Source organism: Trachemys scripta, chromosome 8, assembly GCF_013100865.1.
Source record: "Trachemys scripta elegans isolate TJP31775 chromosome 8, CAS_Tse_1.0, whole genome shotgun sequence".
Taxonomy (NCBI): Eukaryota; Metazoa; Chordata; order Testudines; family Emydidae; genus Trachemys; species Trachemys scripta.
The window spans coordinates 104,682,638-104,703,916 of NC_048305.1; the positions used below are offsets into that span (position 1 = coordinate 104,682,638).

A 21,279-nucleotide genomic window follows, 5' to 3' on the forward strand; every position below is an offset into this window, starting at 1 on the left:
TCTACAGATGTTGCAGCATTTTCTAAATCTAACCATAAACGTATTGCAGTGGACTTTCTCTCTTTGTGCCAAAAATACTGAACCGAAGTTGCAGCCTAACAGATTAATTGCTTCTCATAACAGGGGGATAAGGTGGAAAAGGAAATCAAGACTTATGGATTTGTAAAAACCTGTTCAAGGTCCCAACTAATTCTCAGGTCCAATTTCAGTCTTACTTATAGTGGTGTAAACCAGGAGCCAGCCCTCTGAAGTTAATGCTAGTTAAAACCATGGTGATACCTGAGCCAGGTCCACAGAGAAGACTGGATAATATTACAACCCTCGAGGTACTTTCAAATAGGGCAGTGAGATACTCTCTTTCACTGTTATAAAGAGGACAGTGATAAACTGTTCTCCGTGTCTACTGAAGATTGGACAAGAAGCAATGGGCTTTATCTGCAGCAAGGGAGATTTTTTTCTTAGCTATTAAGAAAAACTTTCTAATTACAAGGGTAATTAAGTTTTGGAACAGGCTTCCAAGGGAATCCCCATCACTGGAGGTTTTTAAGAACAGATTGAACACCTACCAGGGATGGTCTAACTTTACTTGGTCCTGCCTCAGTGCATGGCACTGGATATGATAACTTCTCGTGGTCTCTTCCAGCCCTACATTTCTATGATGCTATGATACAGGGGTACTGTATGTAACTCTTATTAACACTAACAGGCCCACCAAGGAAGGAAGATGTCTTAGTGTTTAGAACAAGTTCAAGTCTGTTTACATGCATGGTGAAACAGCATTTGGACCATATATGGAGCCCGTCACAAAATGGACTTGGGTTTTTATTTAATATCAATAGTAGACCTATTTTGAGATCTCTTGAACCCCACCTGTTATTTCAGGGCAACCTAGAATAAGCGTTGCAGTACTACCATGTGCACAGAGTCCATTATTGAAGATAAACTACTGCAGTACAGACAGCTGACACAAACCATGGTGCACTGTCCTTTCTGTCTAAAATGCTTAACGTCAATGAGTGTTAAAGACTATGTGGCCCCTTCATATTATTTGAACATTGTTTTTTTTAAAGGGCAACTTATGACTTTAACAGAAAAATCTAAATAAGACTATGATTTTAAACAAACTAGTATGCCCTTACCTTACTGAACCGTGGTGAGCAAGATGAGAACTGCCTAATTTCTACATGATCATCATCATTTGTGTCTTCATCTTCTTCTGAATCTAGGTGCTGGTACCGTTCAGAACGAGCTAAGAACAAGGATACAAACTGCAGTATAATTAACCAGCACTTAGAGAGTTCATGCCCTTTGTACTTTCTATAAAGTACATCGAACAGTAACTGATGCTCTCAGGATCAGTCTGCACATAGCAATTCCTATTTGTCTAGCTGCAAATGTGGCATGTCGTAGAGCTTTGAGTATTTTTGATCAGGAAGAATATCTTCAGTAAAACTGTGCATGTGTGCAAATAGACTTCAAACATGCACACCGTTTTGCTCTTCCTATGCCTTTAAACATGTAGAGACTGAGCCACATCTGCTGCATTGCATCAGCCAGAAAGGGCTTATTTCAGGAGTTATAAACCTCGGTAAACTAGTGCTTATGATAGTAATGCCATCTCAGTTTTCTGATGTCCATATAAAGATCCTCTATGACATGAGAATTCTCCCCCACAGAGGACTCATGCCATGGTATCCCTCTATCCAGCTAAGCACGCCTGGACATTTGTTGTTGTCTGCAAAGCTTGTCACCTGGGAATTGCTAGAAAATAAAAAGGCACTTCTACCCACGGGGATTGAGCTCCGTGTCCCTGCACCGTATCCCACCGTCACTGTCCCAGAACCAAAGCACTAGAGCTTGAGGTCTAACGTGATCACCCCACTGCACTAGTGAGCCAAGCTCTATCTAACTACAGTATTTCAACCAGCAACACACAGTAAGGTATCTCTCTCAGTGAAAATTATTGTAATAATTCCTTTACTACTCCAAAGGATTTTTCCTTCCAATGTATGAGTTAAATACTAATATCGCCCAAAAACTGTAGGGTGGAAACATGCACGTGGACTGGAGGAGTCATCGCATCTGATGTGCTTGATCACAGCAATCATTTTAGCATTACCCAGCACAGTGATGTTCATGTGAACAGAAAGAAGGGAGGACAAAAAAAAAAAAAAAAAAATCATACGCAGCTAAATACCTCTATGAATGAAGTAAAGAATTTCCAGGGCTCTTCTGATAATGCTGTGGCCGACAATGGGATATAACTAGGCCAACAATACCAACGAAGCCTGGAATAATTTTCATGCAATTCTCATTCAGTTCCAAACTCACTCCTCTCTTGGGATTCAATATAGTTCTTTTTCCAGAATATCAATCAAATATATTTTAATAAATTGGTGATAATGGCTTTCATTGAGCAATTAACTACATATAAGAAATGTGGCCCACATTAAAGATGATCTAAACTCAGGCTGAGTGAGAAGCTCTTTTTCCTTACTGTCAAAGTAGCTAGTGTCATCCTCAGATTCCAGCTGTGGAATAAATTCTGCTTTCTGTCGAAGTAATCCATTCCAGTCCAGATCTTTAAAGAACCGGTGCTGTTTCACCTCAAAGGCACTACCTGAAAGGAGGATATTTTTCTAACATTGCTCTCACGTGACAAAAAAATGCTCAAGGCATAGGAGAAAACACGAAAGTACACTCATCTAACACACACATTTTGTGAGAATCACAGGAAACTAAACTTGGGTTCTTTGCCCATGTTGTGCTGACAGATAAAAATTGCACGATTTACCCCCCTTAATGTAAGCACAACACATGCTACATTGGCTGGGAAGCAGCATCTCCAGTATAATTCTGCAGTGCAAGTCTCAAGAGTGAGAACAAATTAACCTCTTAATTAAAAACCTTTAAATGCTATCTTGTTCACACCAAGTGTACGTGCACAGGTTTTGACTCTGATTCAGCAAGGCACTTAAAGATAGGAGTAGTTCCATTGAATTCAAAAGTATTAAAATTAGGCACGTGTTTAAAAATATCTTCTTGAATCACGACCTTTGTTGTTACACTCTGAAACTTGAACACTCCGAAAGAAAAAATAAGAAAGGCTCATTTGCCTGCAGGGGTGTGGACATTTTAAATGAAATCTCTACTCATAAAAGGTATCGGATTTGTCCACAGAAAAGGCCTGGTCTGAGAGAAGAAAAATAAGGTTTGTTGGCTGAGAGCAAAGACACCCACAGTGGTGGTAGTTTTAGTGGAATAGAATCTGTCCACCAGCAACTGAAATAAACCCACCAATGCATTTTACATATAACAAAACACAACACCCTTAAGGTGGCGACGACTTTCAGCCACCACCAGTGGGGCCTGGATTTGAGCTGGTGATCTCTCTCTACATGAAAGGCTTCACTTCACATGACTGATTCTTGAGCCACCCAGCCGGTAAGGGTACACTTTGAAATTGTTCTGTATTTGCATTTTTTAAATACATATAAATTGAGTTACTAATTTCAAATGAAATGTGAAACAAAACCAAACCAAACACAAAACGTTAGTGAAAAAGAGAACAGTGCCATGAAGCTGCAGGGTCAGGCAGGAACTGTTGAAACTGGAGTGTCATGTGGAAGTTAGCTAAATACAACAATGGTTCCATAAAATCTTAAAAGGGACAGTCCTAAATTGCAAAGGCTTAAATCTGACCATACATTGCTTACAGATAGTCTTAAGCACTTTACTTTTCCCAGGAGACTTCAGGTTCTTGCATTTTAGGGGATTACACAGCAGAGAGAAAAGAGAAAAGTACCGCTAAAGAGAAAAGTTGTCATTTTGTTACGCTCACAAGTGCTCATCAACATGGAGGGTCACTGTCCTTGAATTTCATGCAAAATCTGTTTAAGCAATATTCCGATTGAGAGACACATCCCTGACAAAGCCTGAACTGGAGCAGTCAAAATGGCTGTCTAGTGAGGTTATGCTGTGATATTTACAGTGAGTCAGATTGGTGAGCAGACACCTTTTCTTCTTTAACCCTCAAAACAATGGCATTTTTCTGACACATGCAGATTTCACTCGGAGTCTGATCACTCTATCCACAGGGACAGGGAGCTGTTCAGCCCATCACTAAACTCAATGCATACTATTTCACAGCACAAAGCCAGCATTTCACAACAGGGTAGCAACTTCCATTGGCACTGCAGCGTCTTTTATTGCTTCTGGTTAGTCTTTTCGCAAGAATACGCCTGTACCTGTTCCCAGTCTTTCCAGAGGGTTTTGACAGAGAAGTTTAGATGTGAGGTCCTGTGCATCTGGTGGTAATGCTTCATCCCCTTCTGGCCAGGCAATTTCATCTAAGGAGATAAAGCAATATGAAAAAGGCAAGTCATGAAATCCACAAACGTTTTTATACAATAGAAAGTAGTATGCTATACCATAGTATGATTTGAACGGGTTTGCATTCAGCTGCATGAGTACTTAATATAATTCGAGCACTGACATTTTCCAAAATGCATATAATTTCAGTATTAACCATAGCTGCTGTCAGTGCAAACAGTAATTGTTGGAACAAAACTGTAAGAACCTTAATACATATGAAATAACGATCTTTTATGGCAACACAAAGAACTACTATGGTGCAGCTGTATCTCATGCCTACACATTTTGGGTAACAAGTTTATTAATCAATTTTAGCTCTTGCTTCTTGCAAATCCTGAAACTCGCTTTCCACAAATATTTGCTTAAAATTCACTGTTTCGGTGAACATTTGAGAATAATCTTTTCCACTTGAATACTCATGGAAAGTGAACACAAGCAAATCAATTAATAAAAACAGAATCAATCAATTTTCTACAGCATTTGCCCAGCTCTAGCCATGAGATATGGGCCAAAGGACAAACACTTTCACTACCCAAGGCATGAAGGTATCTAATACAACAGTGTTTATTGATGTACTTTGTTGCTTTTATAAGTTATTTTATTACATTTCTGTAGCAATTGACTAATGAGCCCTATCTTTTGCGTCTACACGGGATAACTAACAACAAAATAGAATCTTGGCCTGCTAATCGGCTTGCTCTTTTCAAATGCAAACACATCTCTTTCCACTCCCCACAACACTAATTTATTTTATAAGCTGAATTTCTCCCTGCACGATGCATATTGACAGAGTTTACATACATATATACAGATGACATTTGGTGTACGTTAGGCAAGACAAGAGCTTTCAGCAACTGTAGTGACTGACCAAAAAGGGAGTATGAAACGAATTCTAATACTGAACAATTAACTTTGCTTCTTATGTAGTCTTTCTTCACTAAATTACAGCAGATTTCAATATTTTCATGCTCTCTCATAGTGAACTGCTAAAGGTAACCTCTCCAGAGACAGGATAAACAAACATACCACTGATCACTTGTCCAAACAGTTCTTCTGGTGTGTCACCAAAGAAAGGGACAGAGCCAACTAAAAACTCATACAGGATAACTCCCATGGCCCACCAATCCACAGGCTTTCCATAGCCCTGTCGCAAGATCACTTCCGGGGCAATGTATTCTGGAGTCCCACATACCTGAAGATGGACAGACAGAAAGGAAACTGTTAATTTACAAGCTGCCATATTTGGAAGCCAGCTTCCTTCTACCGAATTCTTTTTCCACTGCCTCAGCTGATTTTTGTCATTAACACATCCCTTGCCACATGGAAATATTCCACAGTTAGTGACAGTCAGACTAGATAAACTTGCATAAACTGTCAAAGATCACAACATTCAGCATTTATATGAATTGCCCAATTTTCCACCCATGGCTTCGGTGCAATTTAGAACAGAACTTTGCTAAAGAACATTATTTGTGCAGAATCATATGAAAACCTTGTGATTCAAGTCTCGGCTCTTCATCGTTCAACACACACCACAGGGTCAGGGAGTTCTACAAATCCTTTGATTCTGTCACAAAGGGCCCCAACCCATACATCTAGGAGCACGCACCTTCACAGAGATAATTGCAGGTTCAGGTTTTAAGTTTATAGTTTCATCAGTTTAACTGTATTCAGCACTTACACCACTGTATGGGGACTGATGTATCTATCTGAACCGTGATCATCAAGTTACCTCTGTCTGCAATTTCAGGTCACAAAATCTTTTCTTATTGCAAAGAGCATTAAACACTCTCAGTCTATACACTGAAAAAGAAAAGTCTGTGAAATGCTGCGGAGATTCACTGATTCAAAGCTGTAATTTTTTAGAAAAACATTTTTTAGCTTACCTGCTTATCCAGGAACTCTCTTGCATCTTTCTCAATGTGTCCCTCATACAGATTAGTTGTGAGACTCATCAGCCCAATTTTAGAGAGTCCAAAATCTGTTAGTTTAATGTGACCCATGGATGTTATCAGAAGACTGGGAAAAAAAGGAAGGAAAATAATTCATATAGTTTCGGAAAGCAATCACAATGTAATGCTATTGCATTATCTAGCAAAATGTCCAACAGATATATGGTGCTTGGTGATCCTGTGCATTCCACCACTTATATGAACGAGACCAGGACAGCGGGGAAATCAGACTGCTTTCAGATTGGACTAACAATAACAGGGTTCAGACGGACCTTTGAATAGAATGTTTGCAGTGCTGTAGCCATATTGGTCCAAATGGAAACTTCACAACATGAAGAAGGAAGCCAGACTGAACAGCGACATTTTCTGAGCAGATTCAAGAAACAAAACCTCATCCCCAGAAGACTCACCTATTACAAACCTCTGATCACTACATACAGCTCCAGAGACTGGAGGAAGCTCTTTGTAGCTAGAAAGCTTTTCCTTTCCACCAACAGAAATGGGTCCAATAAAAGATATTACCTCATCTAACTTCTCTCTCTCTCATTTGAATAGAATGAGATTGTAAGATGTCATTCTTTCCATGCTTAACTGCTCTAATAAAACTCTTAAGATTAAATGCTGTTCTGGCTTTCAATCCAACATCCTTAAAATGATGGGTTTTTGTCAACTTTTGTACCTGCTGTTAGGATTCGAGAGATTTTTGCTGAATCAGGGCAGAGAGATAGGTTTGTTTTCGATGCACCTGCTAAATATGCCATAGGAACAGTTTAGGACATACAAGGGATTACTGAGCTAAATTTAGGACATGTTCTGGGATGCAGTGACTCTAAAAAAGAATTGGGGGTCGCAGTGGATAATCAGCTAAACATGAACTCCCAAGTGTGACGCCAGGACCAACAGGGATAATGAGATCCTGGGATGCATACACGGGATTCTCAAGTAGGAGTTGAGAAGTTACTTCCCTTCTGTATTTGGCACTGGAGCCACCACTGCTGGAACACTGGGTCCAGTTCTGGTGCCCACAATTCAAGAAGGATGTTGATAAATTGGAGAGGGTTCAGAGAAGAGCCACCAGAGTGATTAGAAGCTTAGAAAACCTGCCTTACAGTGAAAAACACCAGGAGCTCAATCTATTTATCTTAACGAAGAGAAGGTTAAGGGGTGACTTGATTACAGTCTATAAGTACCTACATGAGGAACAGATATTTAATAATGGGCTCTTCAGTCTATCAGAGAAAGGTCTAACATGATCCAATGGTGAGAAGTTGAAGCTAGACAAATTCAGTCTGGAAATAAGGCGTAATTTTTTAACTGTGACAGTAATTAATCATTGGAACAATTTACCCTGGATCGTGGTGGATTCTCCATCACTCACCATTTTTAAATTGAGACTGGATGTTTTTTTCTAAAAGCTCTGCTCTAGGAGTTATTTTTGGGGCGTTCTCTGACCTGTGTTATACAGGAGGTCAGACTAGATGATCACTTCTGGCCTTGGAATCTATGAATGCATATTAATGTGCATCATGGCTGGGGGAATTACTTTTTAATGATGTTAGCACAGATTGACTTCTGAAAACAAGAAGTTGAACCTATCAAGAAAACAAAATTATAAACTTAGTTTTTTCAAGACTAAATAAATGAGACAAGACTGGCTACTTGCCTATAACATCCAATGCTTAATTAGTAATTATACTTTTATCACGGAGATCTACAACTACATATTTGAACCTGAAAGGTTCAAAACATACTTGTCAGGTTTTAGGTCACGGTGGACAATGCCATAATTGTGTAGGTACTCCAGTGCCAGCACTGTCTCGGCAAAATACATCCTGGCCATATCAACTGGTAGGGCTCCAATATTCTTTAGGAGTGTGGCACAATCTCCTCCTAGAAGTAAATTACAAACATAGCACATTGAAATGACATATGAATACTAAGCTACAGTAGCAGCAACAGCACAACATTAGATTGGAAGAATTTCTGCCTCCTTAAATTCTCTCTACATTAAAGGTGATCATCCTTGGTCCTGGAATCTGAACACAGTTTAGAAAATCATTTTAATTTCCATAATGCCTTTTTTATTTTCTATAATTTAAATCTCTATAGTTTCTGTAATGCCTTTCAGGATCTAAATGCATGTCACAAACCATACAAGTAGCTCTTCTGTACAGAAGGGCAGCATTCAGCCAGACAAGCATAGCAAGTGGCACATGGTGGGGAGGGATAGCTCAGTGGTTTGAGCATTGGCCTGCTAAACCCAGGGTTGTGAGTTCAATCCTTGAGGGGGCCACTTGGGGATCTGGGGCAAAATCAGTACTTGGTCCTGCTAGTGAAGGCAGGGGGCTGGACTCAATGACCTTTCAAGGTCCCTTCCAGTTCTAGGAGATGGGATATCTCCATAAATATTTTATTTTATTTTATTTATTTTAACAGCATGGGACAGGGGACACTTTTGTCAATGACATTTTGGCAAACTCCAGCTCTTTAAAAAAGCAGTATGATGCCGTTGAGGTCTATGGACAGTGAACAGTAACAGCATTTCTATGGCTTCATCGGAGACGCCACAGGAGAGGAACGTCCACAGAATTAAATGTATCAGCTTTGGAAAGGAGGAGGACTAAGCTGGGTTTGTCAACCTTGATGCTGAGACGACTGAGAAATGCTCTCTCCACTTTAGGGAGCACAGGTAACGTCTTCTTGCCTTTCTAGGGGAGCAGTCCAACTGGCTTCAGTACAACTATTTGTTGAGAAAGGCAAGCAGGATTTGGCTCAATGATTGTATAAATTCATCTTCCAGGTTGGAAAGGAATCTGGGAAGGAAGTAGAGTTTACACTCAGCCAGCCTTTGTGGCTATAGTATTTCTTTTCTTTTTGCTGTTTAAAGCATGTTGCATCACAGATTTAACATGATCCTCCTCTCTATTTGCAAATAAGAATTTACTCTAAATTTGTCAACATGTCAATCAATAAATTCCGTTTCAGCTTCACTCGTTTGTCAGAAACACAATAGCCATAGTTCACATCTTGCAGTTATTCAGCTAGCCCAAACACAGAAGCCAGGCATGGGAAATTAGTTCTATGCACCAATGGAAATACACCTCTACCCCAATATAACGTGACCTGATATAACACGAATTCTGATATAACGCAGTAAAGCAGTGCTCTGGGGGGGCAGGCCTGCACACTCCGGCAGATCAAAGCAAGTTCGATATAACGCCGTTTCACCTATAACGCGGTAAGATTTTTTGGCTCCCGAGGACAGCGTTCTATCGAGGTAGAGGTGTATATTATTTACATTAAGATAAAACTATAAAACAAATCCAACTAATATTCAAATTAAATAAATTAAGTGGAAGAAAACAGGAAACTAAACAGTTATATGGAGATACACCTATCTCATAGAACTGGAAGGGACCCCAAAAGGTCATCAAGTCCAGCCCCCTGCCTTCACCAGCAGGACCAAGCATGGATTTTGCCCCAGATCCCTAAATGGCCCACTCAAGGACTGAACTCACAACCCTGGGTTTAGCAGGCCAGTGTTCAAACCACTGAGCTATTCCTCCCATATACTAACCAAATCATGGGCCAGATCATCCCCTCCAATAGTCGTACCCCCAGGAGAGCTCCCTGTTAGGATGTCTCTGCAGTCATTCCCTTACAGAAACCTTCACACTGGCTCTAGTCCCCCAGCAGCCTCCCCGCACATGGCTCTGTGTTGGCGCAGCTCCAGTGCAGCCAAGCTGTGTTAGTTGCAGCTACCGTTGGGACCCACAGAGTGGGCATTTCCCCTGCAAGGTACTACAGCTCCAGGCTGGACTGACTTTTCTGACCCATCTCTGCAATGTGGTCCAGCCAATCTCTACTCCCTCCCCACTATATGGAGTTCAGAACCATGGATCACCCTTCATAGTATCCAGGAACAAATTGTGTTATGGAGGTGCTGAGACTCTTTTTTGTGTAGGCATGGGCAGACCCATATGTGAAAGGTCTTCCAAGGTGACATCTAGAGAATATGATCTAAGCCTATTTTGGCTGCAACATTCGATCCTAGAGGGCAATGGAGGGTGACCCTAAAGACTCAATTTGTAAAGCACTTGGCGATAATACAGCATGAAAGGCGTTATATATACAATAATTACTGCCACTCTGCAAAATTAACATGTTTCAAACAATTAAACATTCAATAATATAACCAGATACTTTTCAAGCCTGAGACAAATACCTTCCACATACTCCATAACCATGCAGAGGTGGCGTTTGGTCTCGAAGGAGCAGAACATACTGACTACAAAGGGGTTCTCAGCAAAGGTCAGGATGTCTCTCTCCACAAAGGCCTGCTGGATCTGGTTTCTCAAAATTAGGTTCTGTTTGTTGATCTTCTTCATGGCAAAGCGCTGGCGGGTAGTCTTGTGCCGCACCAAATACACAGCCCTAGAACACAACAAAAGGGTTCCTACCTTCAGTTTGGACCATTTCAAAAACAATGGATCGCAAGTCATTACATCACATACACTGATAGGCTCCTGCTAGGTTTATCTATGACTACATAAAACATCTGTCGTGTCAAGCGTCGCTACAGAAGAAGAAATCTCTCTAGGCTTTTCCTCAGAGTAAGAAACGGGGACGGCTACTCTTCACAGGCTTCTCCAAATATGTAACATTCTCAGTAACATTTCACCAAGCATTCTCAAAACTACGATACCCGCACAAAGAAATAAGGAAACAAATCAACAGAGCCAGATGTGTACCCAGAAGCCTCCTGCTACAAGACAAGCCCAAGAAAGAAACCAACATAACTCCACTGGCCATCACCTACAGTCCTCAGCTTAAACGTCTCCAATGCATCATTAGTGATCTACAACCCATCCTGGACAATGATCCCTCTCTTTCACAGACCTTGGGAGGCAGGCCAGTCTTCGCCCACAGACAACCTGCCAACCTTAAGTATATTCTCACCAGCAACCACACACCGCGCCATAACAACTCTAACTCAGGAACCAACCCATGCAACAAATCTCGATGCCAACTCTGCCCACATATCTACACCAGCAACACCATCACAGGACCTAACCAGATCAGTTACAACATCACCGGTTCATTCACCTGCACGTCCACCAATGTTATATATGCCATCATGTGCCAGCAATGCCCCTCTGCTATGTACATTGGCCAAACTGGACAGTCACTACGTAAAAGGATAAATGGACACAAGTCAGATATCAGGAATGGCAATATACAAAAACCTGTAGGAGAACACTTCAACCTTCCTGGCCACACAATAGCAGATGTAAAGGTAGCCATCTTACAACAAAAAAACTTCAGGATCAGACTCCAAAGAGAAACTGCTGAGCTTCATTTGCAAATTTGACACCATCAGATCAGGATTAAACACAGACTGTGAATGACTAGCCAACTACAGAAGCAGTTTCTCCTCCCTTCAACTGCTAGCAGAGGACCTCACCCTCCCTGATTGAACTAACCTCGTTATCGCCAGACTGATTCTTGCCAGCATATTTATACCTGCCCCTGGAAACTTCCATTATATGCGTCTGATGAAATGGGCATTCACCCACGAAAGCTTATGCTCCAGTACATCTGTTAGTCTTAAAGGTGCCACAGGACTCTCTGTTGCTTTTTACAGATCCAGACTAACACGGCTACCCCTCTGATACATATTCTCAGCAGAGAGACTAGCTCAGCCTTAAACAAGGAAAGCTCTTGCAACTTTATGAGATTCTTGCATACTAAAATTAAAATTGCAATTCCTCCATCAGAAATAAGACTAGGGTCCTGTGAGATTACATCAAAAACCACACACTCCTGTAGCATTTCTGAATGTCCAGACAATAAATGAAGAATGTAGCACACAATCTTGGCTATATGTAGAGGCACATACTTGTAATAAATACTGAAATGATGAACATCACCAGTCAACTGAAAAATGACCTAAAATGAATGGGATCAGTGCAACTTCCTTCCAAGCTCCACAAATTAAAGGAGTTTGATTAGCTGTAACAACATGATGCTGAAAGATTTCCGGTGGTAAAATATCCTTTTCATTTCTACCATTTGCACATCTTTGTCCGCACATTCATAGTACAGTTTGCAAATAAGGTTTTCATTCAGTTAGCTTGCTCTACTGAATCAATACTTACTCCCCTGTCTCTGGAGTGGCTTACTGGATTCTATTTAACATAGTATCATATCAGCTGGATAAAGTATGTAGTATATATAGTAAGGATATGACTCTGAGCAAACCACCTCTAGCCTTTTAAGGAATGTCTACACTACAATTAGACACCTATGGCTGGCCCGTGCCAGCTGTCTTGGGCTTACGGGGCTTGGGCGAAGGGGCTGTTTCATTGCAGTGTAGGTGTTCAGGCTGCAGCCCGAATTCTGGGACCCTTCTACTTTGCAAGATTGAAGAGCCCAGGCTCCAGCCCGAACATCTACACCGCAATTAAACAGCCCTTTAGCCTGAGCTAGCTGGCATGGGCCAGTCACAGAGGTCTAACTGCAGTGTAAACATACCGTAGAAGGATGTACTAGAAAACATGGGTCTACATGGAAAAAGTGACTGTAAAAATGGCACTTTCTTATCTAACAAACTGGCTCTCCGATCTGCTCTCCCCTTTTTACTTTACTGACGAAAATACGTTATTACATTTTCATTTAATTCAACAAAGAGCTCCAGCACATGCTTAACTTTAAGCACAGTGGTTAAGTCCCATTGAAATCAATGGGGCAGCACAGGTATACTGCTGAATATCACTGGTTATGATGTCACAGCCAGAAAGAACCCAAATGGCGTTTCAGAGATTCACAGATTCCAAGGCCAGAAGGGCCCAAGATCATCTCATCTGATCTCCTCTATAACGCAGGCCAGAGAACTTCCCCACAATAATTCCTAGAGCAGATCTTTTAGAAAAACATCCAATCCTAATTTAAAAATTGCTGGTGACAGAGAATCCACCACAACTCTTGGTCCGTTGTTCAAATGGTTAATTACTCACACCTTTGATGAATTACACCTTGTTTCTAGCCTGAAACTTCCAGCCAGTGGATCGTGTTATACATTTGTCTGCTAGACTGAAGAGTCTATTATTAAATATTTGTTTCCCATGTAGGTTTTTGGACTAATCAATCACCTCTTAACCGTCTCTTTGTTAAGCTAAATAGATTGAGCTCCTATAAAGCATGTTTTCCAGTCCTTTGATCATTCTCATGGCTCTTCTCTAACCCTCTCAAATTTATCAACATCCTTCTTCAATTGTGGACACCAGAACTGGAACCAGTTTTCCAGCAGTGGTTGCACAAGTGCCAAATACAGAAGTAAAATAACCCCTCTACTCCTACGCAAGACTCCCCTGTTTATTTATCCAAGGATCGCAACAGAGTCACACTGGGAGCTCCTATTCAGCTGATTATCCACGATGACCATCAAATCTTTTTCACAGTTACTGCTTCCCAGGATTGTCACCCATCCTGTAAGTATGGCCTACATTCTTTATTCCTAGATGTACACGTTTACATTTGGACATATTAAAACACATTGTTTGCTTGCCCCCCTGCTTACCAAGAAATCCAGCTCACTTTATCAGTGACCTGTCCTCTTCATTATATACCACTCCCCCAATCTGTGTGTGATTGGCAAACTTTATCAGTGATGATTTTATGTCTTCTTACAGGTCAATACTAAAAATGTTAAATAGCGTCAGGCAAATGACCTATTCCTGTGGGATCCCACTAGAAACACACATTTGATGATGATTCCCCCTTTACAATTACATTTTGAGACCTATCAGTTAGCCAGCTTTTAATCAATTTAACGTGTACCACGTTAATATATCTTTCTAGTTTTTTAATCAAAGTGTCATGTCGTACTAAGTCAAATGCCTTACAGAAGTCTAAGTATATTACATCAACACTATTAGCTTAATTAACCAAACTTGTAATCTCAAATTGCAAATTCTGGGTTCTTTGTGTGGGGCTGGCAGTTGGATTTTTAACTTGTAAACTGAGCAAATCTGTTAAGACACAATGAAACATTAGGACATTTTTACACAGCAACACTTCACAGTGAAATTACACTTTAACGTCTAGTTTTAATAAATATTGAACTTATGTCTGGGTATGTGGTGCTAACAAACAAATGCGTTTTATTATTATATTCTTTCCTGTAAGAAATACTATAATGTAAACAAAATGTAAACTACATGACACCATTATTCATAGAGATACTTTCCCTGGATAACACATGTCATACCTCAATAGTAACCTCTCAAATGTCACATTAACCTATCGTATATGAGTATGTTTAATTTTATCCACATACTGTGAAGGCAAACTTAGCAGAAAAAGTTACAGCATAATAGGGCTTGAGGTCAAAGTTGTAGTGTAATATAGCAAGCAGCTGGAAAGGGCATATAACGAACAACAGCCTGAAAGGCCTAATTCTTTATCAGGTGGCTTGACATTAACATCTTCTTGAAAAGCAAAATGTGGACACAAGCTGAATACCTTACCCATAAGCCCCGTTGCTGATTAGCTTAATGTTTTCAAAGTCCTCTTCAGAGGGAGCTTTCTTTGACTGCGCAGGGACCCCGCGACTCTGAAAATCAAGGAGAAGGGATTTTTTTTTCTCTGCAGTTCACCAGAATCTAGCCTACTTTTAAAAAATGTACTTCCAAAAAATTCGCTGCTGGGTAGAAAATATGAAAATCTTAATTTAAAGAAAAACAAAAAAAAAATCTATTTTCCTGGAATTTTTGTTTTGTAACTGGAAGCTCTGTATGTATGTCTATGTCTCAAATATTTGGTGGTATAATATATTTTATATTTACTCCTTTCCCTTGACATACTATAACTGAAGAAATGGTTGCCATATTTAAACCACTGTCATACTGAAATCTTCCATTTAATTCTTCATACTAAATACATTTTGATTTCTGTTAGATCACAGATCCATTCCCCTTCTCTGGTAGCCTTCTAATATCCTTCTGTTGTGAATGAATGATGTTTGTTTTTTAAACTACCATGGAACTCAGAGAAGCCTTTGCATTGACTTTCTGATAATGCTCAATAGCCTGCCAGGAGCCACAGTATTGAATAAGCTGAAATATTTCTAACAACAATATACGTTATGCTTTTTGAGTTACTTTCACTCGAGGAGCTCAAAACTGACAGACACTGAGGCAGACACACCAGGTGACTTGCTCAAAGTTACTCAGGAGATCTGTGGCAGAAATGGGAACAAAATCCAGATCTTCTGAGTCCCAGGATCATCCTTCCTCCCTGTTATATTCTTATACTAATCAGGATATTAGCTCAGAAACGATGAGTTCCTCAGCAACTGCAAGTTATGTTTGTATTCTTCCATTTTCATTGTGCACTTCCAGCAGAGATTATTTTGTACTGTTTGCAGTCATACTACAGACAAGCAGAATTTACTTTATGCTGTAGACTGCGGTGGGATGGTCAAAGTTCCTAAATTATTTAGGTTTCAGAGTAGCAGCCGTGTTGTTCTGTATCCGCAAAAAGTACAAGAGTCACCCCACCTGTCATCATGCAAGGCACTGCATTTAGCCGTATGGAGTGGTAAATTATTTAGAAGTCAGTGGGACTTACGTTCCTAAATTACTCAGGGCCAAATCTACAAAAATACTTAGGTATTGCAATGCCTAACCCCGAGGTGCCTTGCCACCTAGTGGAATCCAACCCTCAGCCCTGAGTTATGCACCCAGGCTCCCCATTCAATACATGGGGAGAGTTACCTGCCTCAGAAACCAGCCAGCGGAGCGGGGAACTGCCTTAAGGTAGCCAGGAGTGAAATACAGAGGGAAGGTGCTTAACTGATGGGCCAGAGAGAGGCACCTCCTTCCGCTCAGGATTTTCAGCTGTGAACCCCTTTTCTGGAGTTAGGCACTTATGCCAAGTCAGCCGCTCTGGTAGCCTACACTCTTGAAGCTGAAATCCAGATCTTTCACAAGAGAGACCCCAATGTCATTATACCCAACAGCTCAGTGGCTAGGGCATTCACCAGGGACCCAGGAGACCTGGGTTCAAGTCCCTGCTCTGGACCAGGGATTTGAATCCACATCTCCCGGAGTGCCCTAACCATTAGGCCAGGGGACACGTATTTATACACACACAAATTCCTGATCTGTATTCTTTTGTGACAGGTATTGTGTCTTGGGCAGACTCTGAGAATGCCTATGGGATCAGGCTCTGCTGGTGAGACAGGCAGGGGAAAGTCTAGTTTGAGAATCCCGTTTCTTTGGCTTTGGCTTCAGCCAGGGCTCTGAGTAGTTTGTTAGCTGTGGAGGCAGCATCAATGCTTAGGTGACTTTGCATGTGCCTACTGGTGGAAACTTAGACACCTTGAGAACTTGGACACCTGTGGGGTTAGGTGGCAGCTGAGCAGTGGTTTTAAGGAAGTCAATGGCACATAAGTGGTGGATTTAGCTGCCTAAGTACCTTGCAGAATCTAGCACATAGGCACTTTTGAAAATTCCACCTCGCATCGACATGTAGTTCGCATCCCTAGGAGCCCTGGAGCTTCCCCCGTCACCCCACCCCCAAAAGTTGGTCTTTCCCTAATAGATCTTTTAAATAAACTGGCATTTTTGTTACACAATCAAAGTGAAACCTACAGATCTATGAAGCCTGAAGAGATAAATGACTACATTTACCCAACAAATCATTAGTAAATCCTTGTCTTGGGAACCTAAATTCACTCCCCAAGATTCTTTACCTATGCCAACACATTTCTTTCCTTAGCCCCATTTTTGTTAATGGTTGTAAAAAAAAAAAAAAACATTGTCAACCTTCTTGATAATTCCTGTCCATATCCATTTGCCTCTATTAGTTGCTGTTATCTTTAAATCATTACTTCTTTACAGTATTTATAGAGCTATGTCCAAGTTTCTATAAACATGCAAGTTAGCTTTTAAAAGTATTTTTAAATCATTTACCAAATAAATGTTGTTAAAAATATTCAGTGGTTTATAATATACATTGTATTATAATCTTGTTTTCCTAACAAATCTTTTACGATTGTATTAGACTGTTTCTTTCTAGGGAAGAAATAGGTAGACAGCACAAGTATATTGCTTCTTTACCTCAACTGAATCATCTGTTTCTGGAGTGTCTGGACTGTCATAGCTATTCAGCTGGGCCATTTCTGCAAACAACAAAGAACAACTATTTATATCCATCTCAATATATAATTAATCTGTTTCTATATGGCAAAGAAACAGCATTTTAGAAAGTATTTGTAGATGTCAGAAAAGCACATTTCTTCCTTTCCTGCAAAAAATGTTATACTATTACACAATAGTCACCTCTAAAATCTTGCCAGCTGTTTTAGGTAATGCCTCATATAAAGACAACCAATTATCCTTACCTCAGTATTTTGTAGCATTCTAGATATTCCCTACAACAAGGGTAAGGAATAAATGCAAATACTAAGGTAATGCTATTACTATTTCTCCAGCAAAATCAGCAATTTGTTAAAGGTAAGAGGCATGCGTCCGCACATTTATGTCCATGCAGGTATACTCGTCCCATTAGTGCATGGAAATTAGATTTCTAAAAAATTTCTTGTCTCTAGTTAGCCCAATTCTGCAAGGTACCAAGCACCTTCAAACAATGGGGAAGTTAGTGGGAGTTTAGCATGCTCAGCTCCTTTCAGGAGTTGCTAAGCACCTCCCAGGATCAATCCCACATCCAAAGGGCAACAGGCTAGAAGCGTATTGGTATCTAAAAGAAATCTCTAAATGGACATTTCTATAGTTCCATTTCGTAGAAAGAAAATGAGGCACCTTGACACCTTTACACAATTTTTTATAGGAAATAAGTAAATGAAAGGTTCTCTCCCTCCCTGACAGGGATCAACGGAAACGTCACTTTATATCAGATTTCAACAGATACAATTAATTAAATTGCATTCAGTAACCTCTGGTGAACATTTTGCTAAAAAGCTGTTCGTCTGATGTTGCTTGCCAACCTGTCACTCCGTAATTCTGACAAATATTGCAGAAATTAAGGTAAAACTGCTTCCACGAGAAAAAGAAAACCAAAGTTCAACTGTTGCCAAATTCTGTGGTAACTTCCAGTCTCTGTGGCAGGTTTTATTGTTGCTGAGCCAAGCATGGAAGCAAAATTTGTGCCAATAAATATCTCAAAAGAAAAGAGATTAAACGAGATTAACAAAACACGGAGATGAAATATTTAATTGTGCAATAACTCACTGATTTCAAAGTTTAGATTTTCTGGGGCTCTGAGCCCAGGACCATATTAGAAAGCACATGAATTTTACCATGTAGTACACTGAGGTCTAGAAGGGCTGCCAGACCTGCTCAGCCTCTTCCAGATCACCCTTGAGGAATGGGGCAGGAGGATAGATTAAGAGCATGTGCTGGACAGAGATGGTTGGTAAGGGTGCCGGGAATATATGGATCCTATTATTTGCACCCTAGTATAATGATAATCCTCAATTAGTAAGGATCCTTGATATTTAACCCAAAAAAGGTACTGCAATTTGACTGACTCTCTCAAGTTTTGACAAAACAGATCGCCAATACATTCTCAAGATCTTTTAAAAATTCGCCAATGTTTAATATAACGTACAATATTTTTAAAGTCTGTATATGTAAAATATACTGTAAATTATCTCCCTTTACAAAAACAGGTTGCTTGAAACACTGTACAAGTTAACAAAAAAAATTTAAATGATTAAAGGCCTTTTGGGGACCAGGAGTATAAACTTCTGCATCTAGATCCATGATTCTCAGCTGTGGTCTGCCTGAGGCCCAATCGAAACACAGCTGCGGCCCACGTGACATCTTCAGGGTCATACAAATAGTATATATATATTGTGTGGATGCGGCCCACAATGATAAATAAGTTGACTACCACTGATCTAGATGAACTCTCAGAAGTATAGACAAGGGGTCGGCAACGTTTGGTACGCGGCTCGCCAGGGTAAGCACCCTAGCGGGCCGGGCCAGTTTATTTACCTGCTGACACGGCAGGTTCGGCCGATCGCGGCTCCCACTGGCTGTGGTTCGCCGTCCCGGGCCAATGGGGGTGGTGGGAAGCCGCGGCAAGCACATGCCTCGGCCCGTGTCGCTTCCCGCTGCCCCCATTGGCCCGGGACGGCGAACCGCAGCGATCGGGGGCCGCGATCGGCCGAACCTGCCACGTCAGCAGGTAAATAAACTGGCCCGGCCCGCTAGGGTGCTTACCTTGGCGAGCCACGTGCCGAATGTTGCCAACCCCTGGAATAGACTATACCTATCATATGAATTTATAATGACTGACTGACATCACATTTAGCAAATACTCATTCTAGGTATACCTATTAAAAAACCCCAAATGTCTACACTATTCATTGGAGGGTTAACAAATGCTTCATACAATATGGCAACGCTGTTGCAGTCTGTAGTGCTCTGAGTTACCCAATAAGGGAACAAAACACCTTCCCACTCTCAAACTTCCCCCATCCTCTAACCTCTCTCTCCTGTCTCTCCCACTGCACCCTGTCACCCCTGTGGTTATCACGGAGACTGTAGGTTCTCTGGGCAAGAATTGTCTGTACTTTTTTGCCTTGTATAGCAGAGAACATATTGTTAATGCTACAAAAATGATAATAGTCCAGGCCCCTCATGCAAAGCTTGAGTAAACAAACTTTGCTCCTCAGGGAACCAACACAAAAGCTAGGATAACAGACTCCTCTCCAACTCCCAAACCGGTCAGTCTGTGTCTGTTAATACAGTCTCTTCAGTGAAGCAGCATCTGCGGACTCCTGCACTACTCAGTCCAAAATGCAGGGACTGTGGCCAATTGATCCACTCAGACAATGACCCTGCAACTCCCCTGTACCTATACACAGACTCTATGGCTTTGCAGTATTCATGGTAGGGGGCTTTGGAATGGCCCTCATGAGGTCCCTCTGTGTAGTGGACCTGTGCTGACTGTGCTGCAAAATGGGCCTTTTTATGGCTACTCCACACCTCAGTGATTTCACCACAGAGTGCTTAAAACAGATTACTTAATCCAGAAATATGACTGTTCCATGGAGCAGGCAAGAGCATTAAGTGCAGCAAAGGAGAATTCTGCTATCTGTACAGTGGGTTTTACTCATAACAGGGCTTGTCACTGCACACACCCACTAATCTCATGGAGAATACTGCAGAAAGTCAGGAAACATTCCAAAGAACCAGATTCCAACTTTCTGAGCAAATGCAACAGTAAAAGTAAAACAAATAGATTGTCTGAGTTGGCAGAGAAGTAGTAAAATATAACAATATTCAAAGGACAATGTCATTGTAAAATCCAAAAATGAGATTCATTTTTTTTTTTAAATAAAGGCTAACAAAACCTAATAGGAATTCAATTTAAAGTATTGTTCTTGAAATTTCAATGAAAATTTTGATCCTAAACATTCCTGTATTGTGCAGGAAACCTCAACAACGGAGCATTTGGCAGTGCCTTTGAATCACCAAGTGGACCTGCTATAAACAGCAGATTACAAACAAAAACAAAACTGAGCAATCTAGTTTCACTGTCAAACACCAGAGCATAAATGGTTAAAAAGTAACACAGAAAATAACAGGTAATTAGAGGGCGAAAGGACAGTTTACATTTTGAGAACAGCAACAGAGGACGAGGAAAAAAAGAGGCATATGAATTAAAGGGGAAAAAATTCTCATTTAACAGAGCAACGACCAGTGAAGATGGCTCATATTTCATATTTGGAAAGGCTTTTAGCCCAAAGGATGCAAAGTAAGAAGTTCTCACCCTCCAGGGGATCCCGGGTAAGGCCCAGCTGGCTGATAATGTAACGAGGAATGTCGCATTTAATTCCTTGCCCTTCCTTGGCATGACCTTCGGCAGCTTCTAACAGATGGTAGAACTCTTCGGGATCAAACTCCTAAAGGAAGAAAAG

The 21,279-nt window shown here is 40.8% G+C and overlaps 1 protein-coding gene across 9 annotated transcripts in view; it reads right to left on the reverse strand.

Annotated features, from left to right (window-relative positions):
- The window catches only part of MAST2 (microtubule associated serine/threonine kinase 2), a 320,067-nt gene that overhangs the window by 18,192 nt on the left and 280,596 nt on the right, over positions 1-21,279 (reverse strand). For all 9 annotated transcript variants that reach the window (XM_034779933.1, XM_034779932.1, XM_034779940.1 and 6 more), the window contains 10 exons: positions 21,132-21,264; positions 17,450-17,511; positions 14,855-14,940; positions 10,552-10,760; positions 8,078-8,216; positions 6,261-6,393; positions 5,401-5,566; positions 4,248-4,349; positions 2,498-2,620; positions 1,140-1,249 (listed from right to left, as the gene is read on the reverse strand). In XM_034779933.1, the coding sequence (XP_034635824.1) occupies positions 1,140-1,249; positions 2,498-2,620; positions 4,248-4,349; positions 5,401-5,566; positions 6,261-6,393; positions 8,078-8,216; positions 10,552-10,760; positions 14,855-14,940; positions 17,450-17,511; positions 21,132-21,264 (1,263 nt within the window). The remainder of the gene's footprint in view (positions 1-1,139; positions 1,250-2,497; positions 2,621-4,247; positions 4,350-5,400; positions 5,567-6,260; positions 6,394-8,077; positions 8,217-10,551; positions 10,761-14,854; positions 14,941-17,449; positions 17,512-21,131; positions 21,265-21,279) is intronic.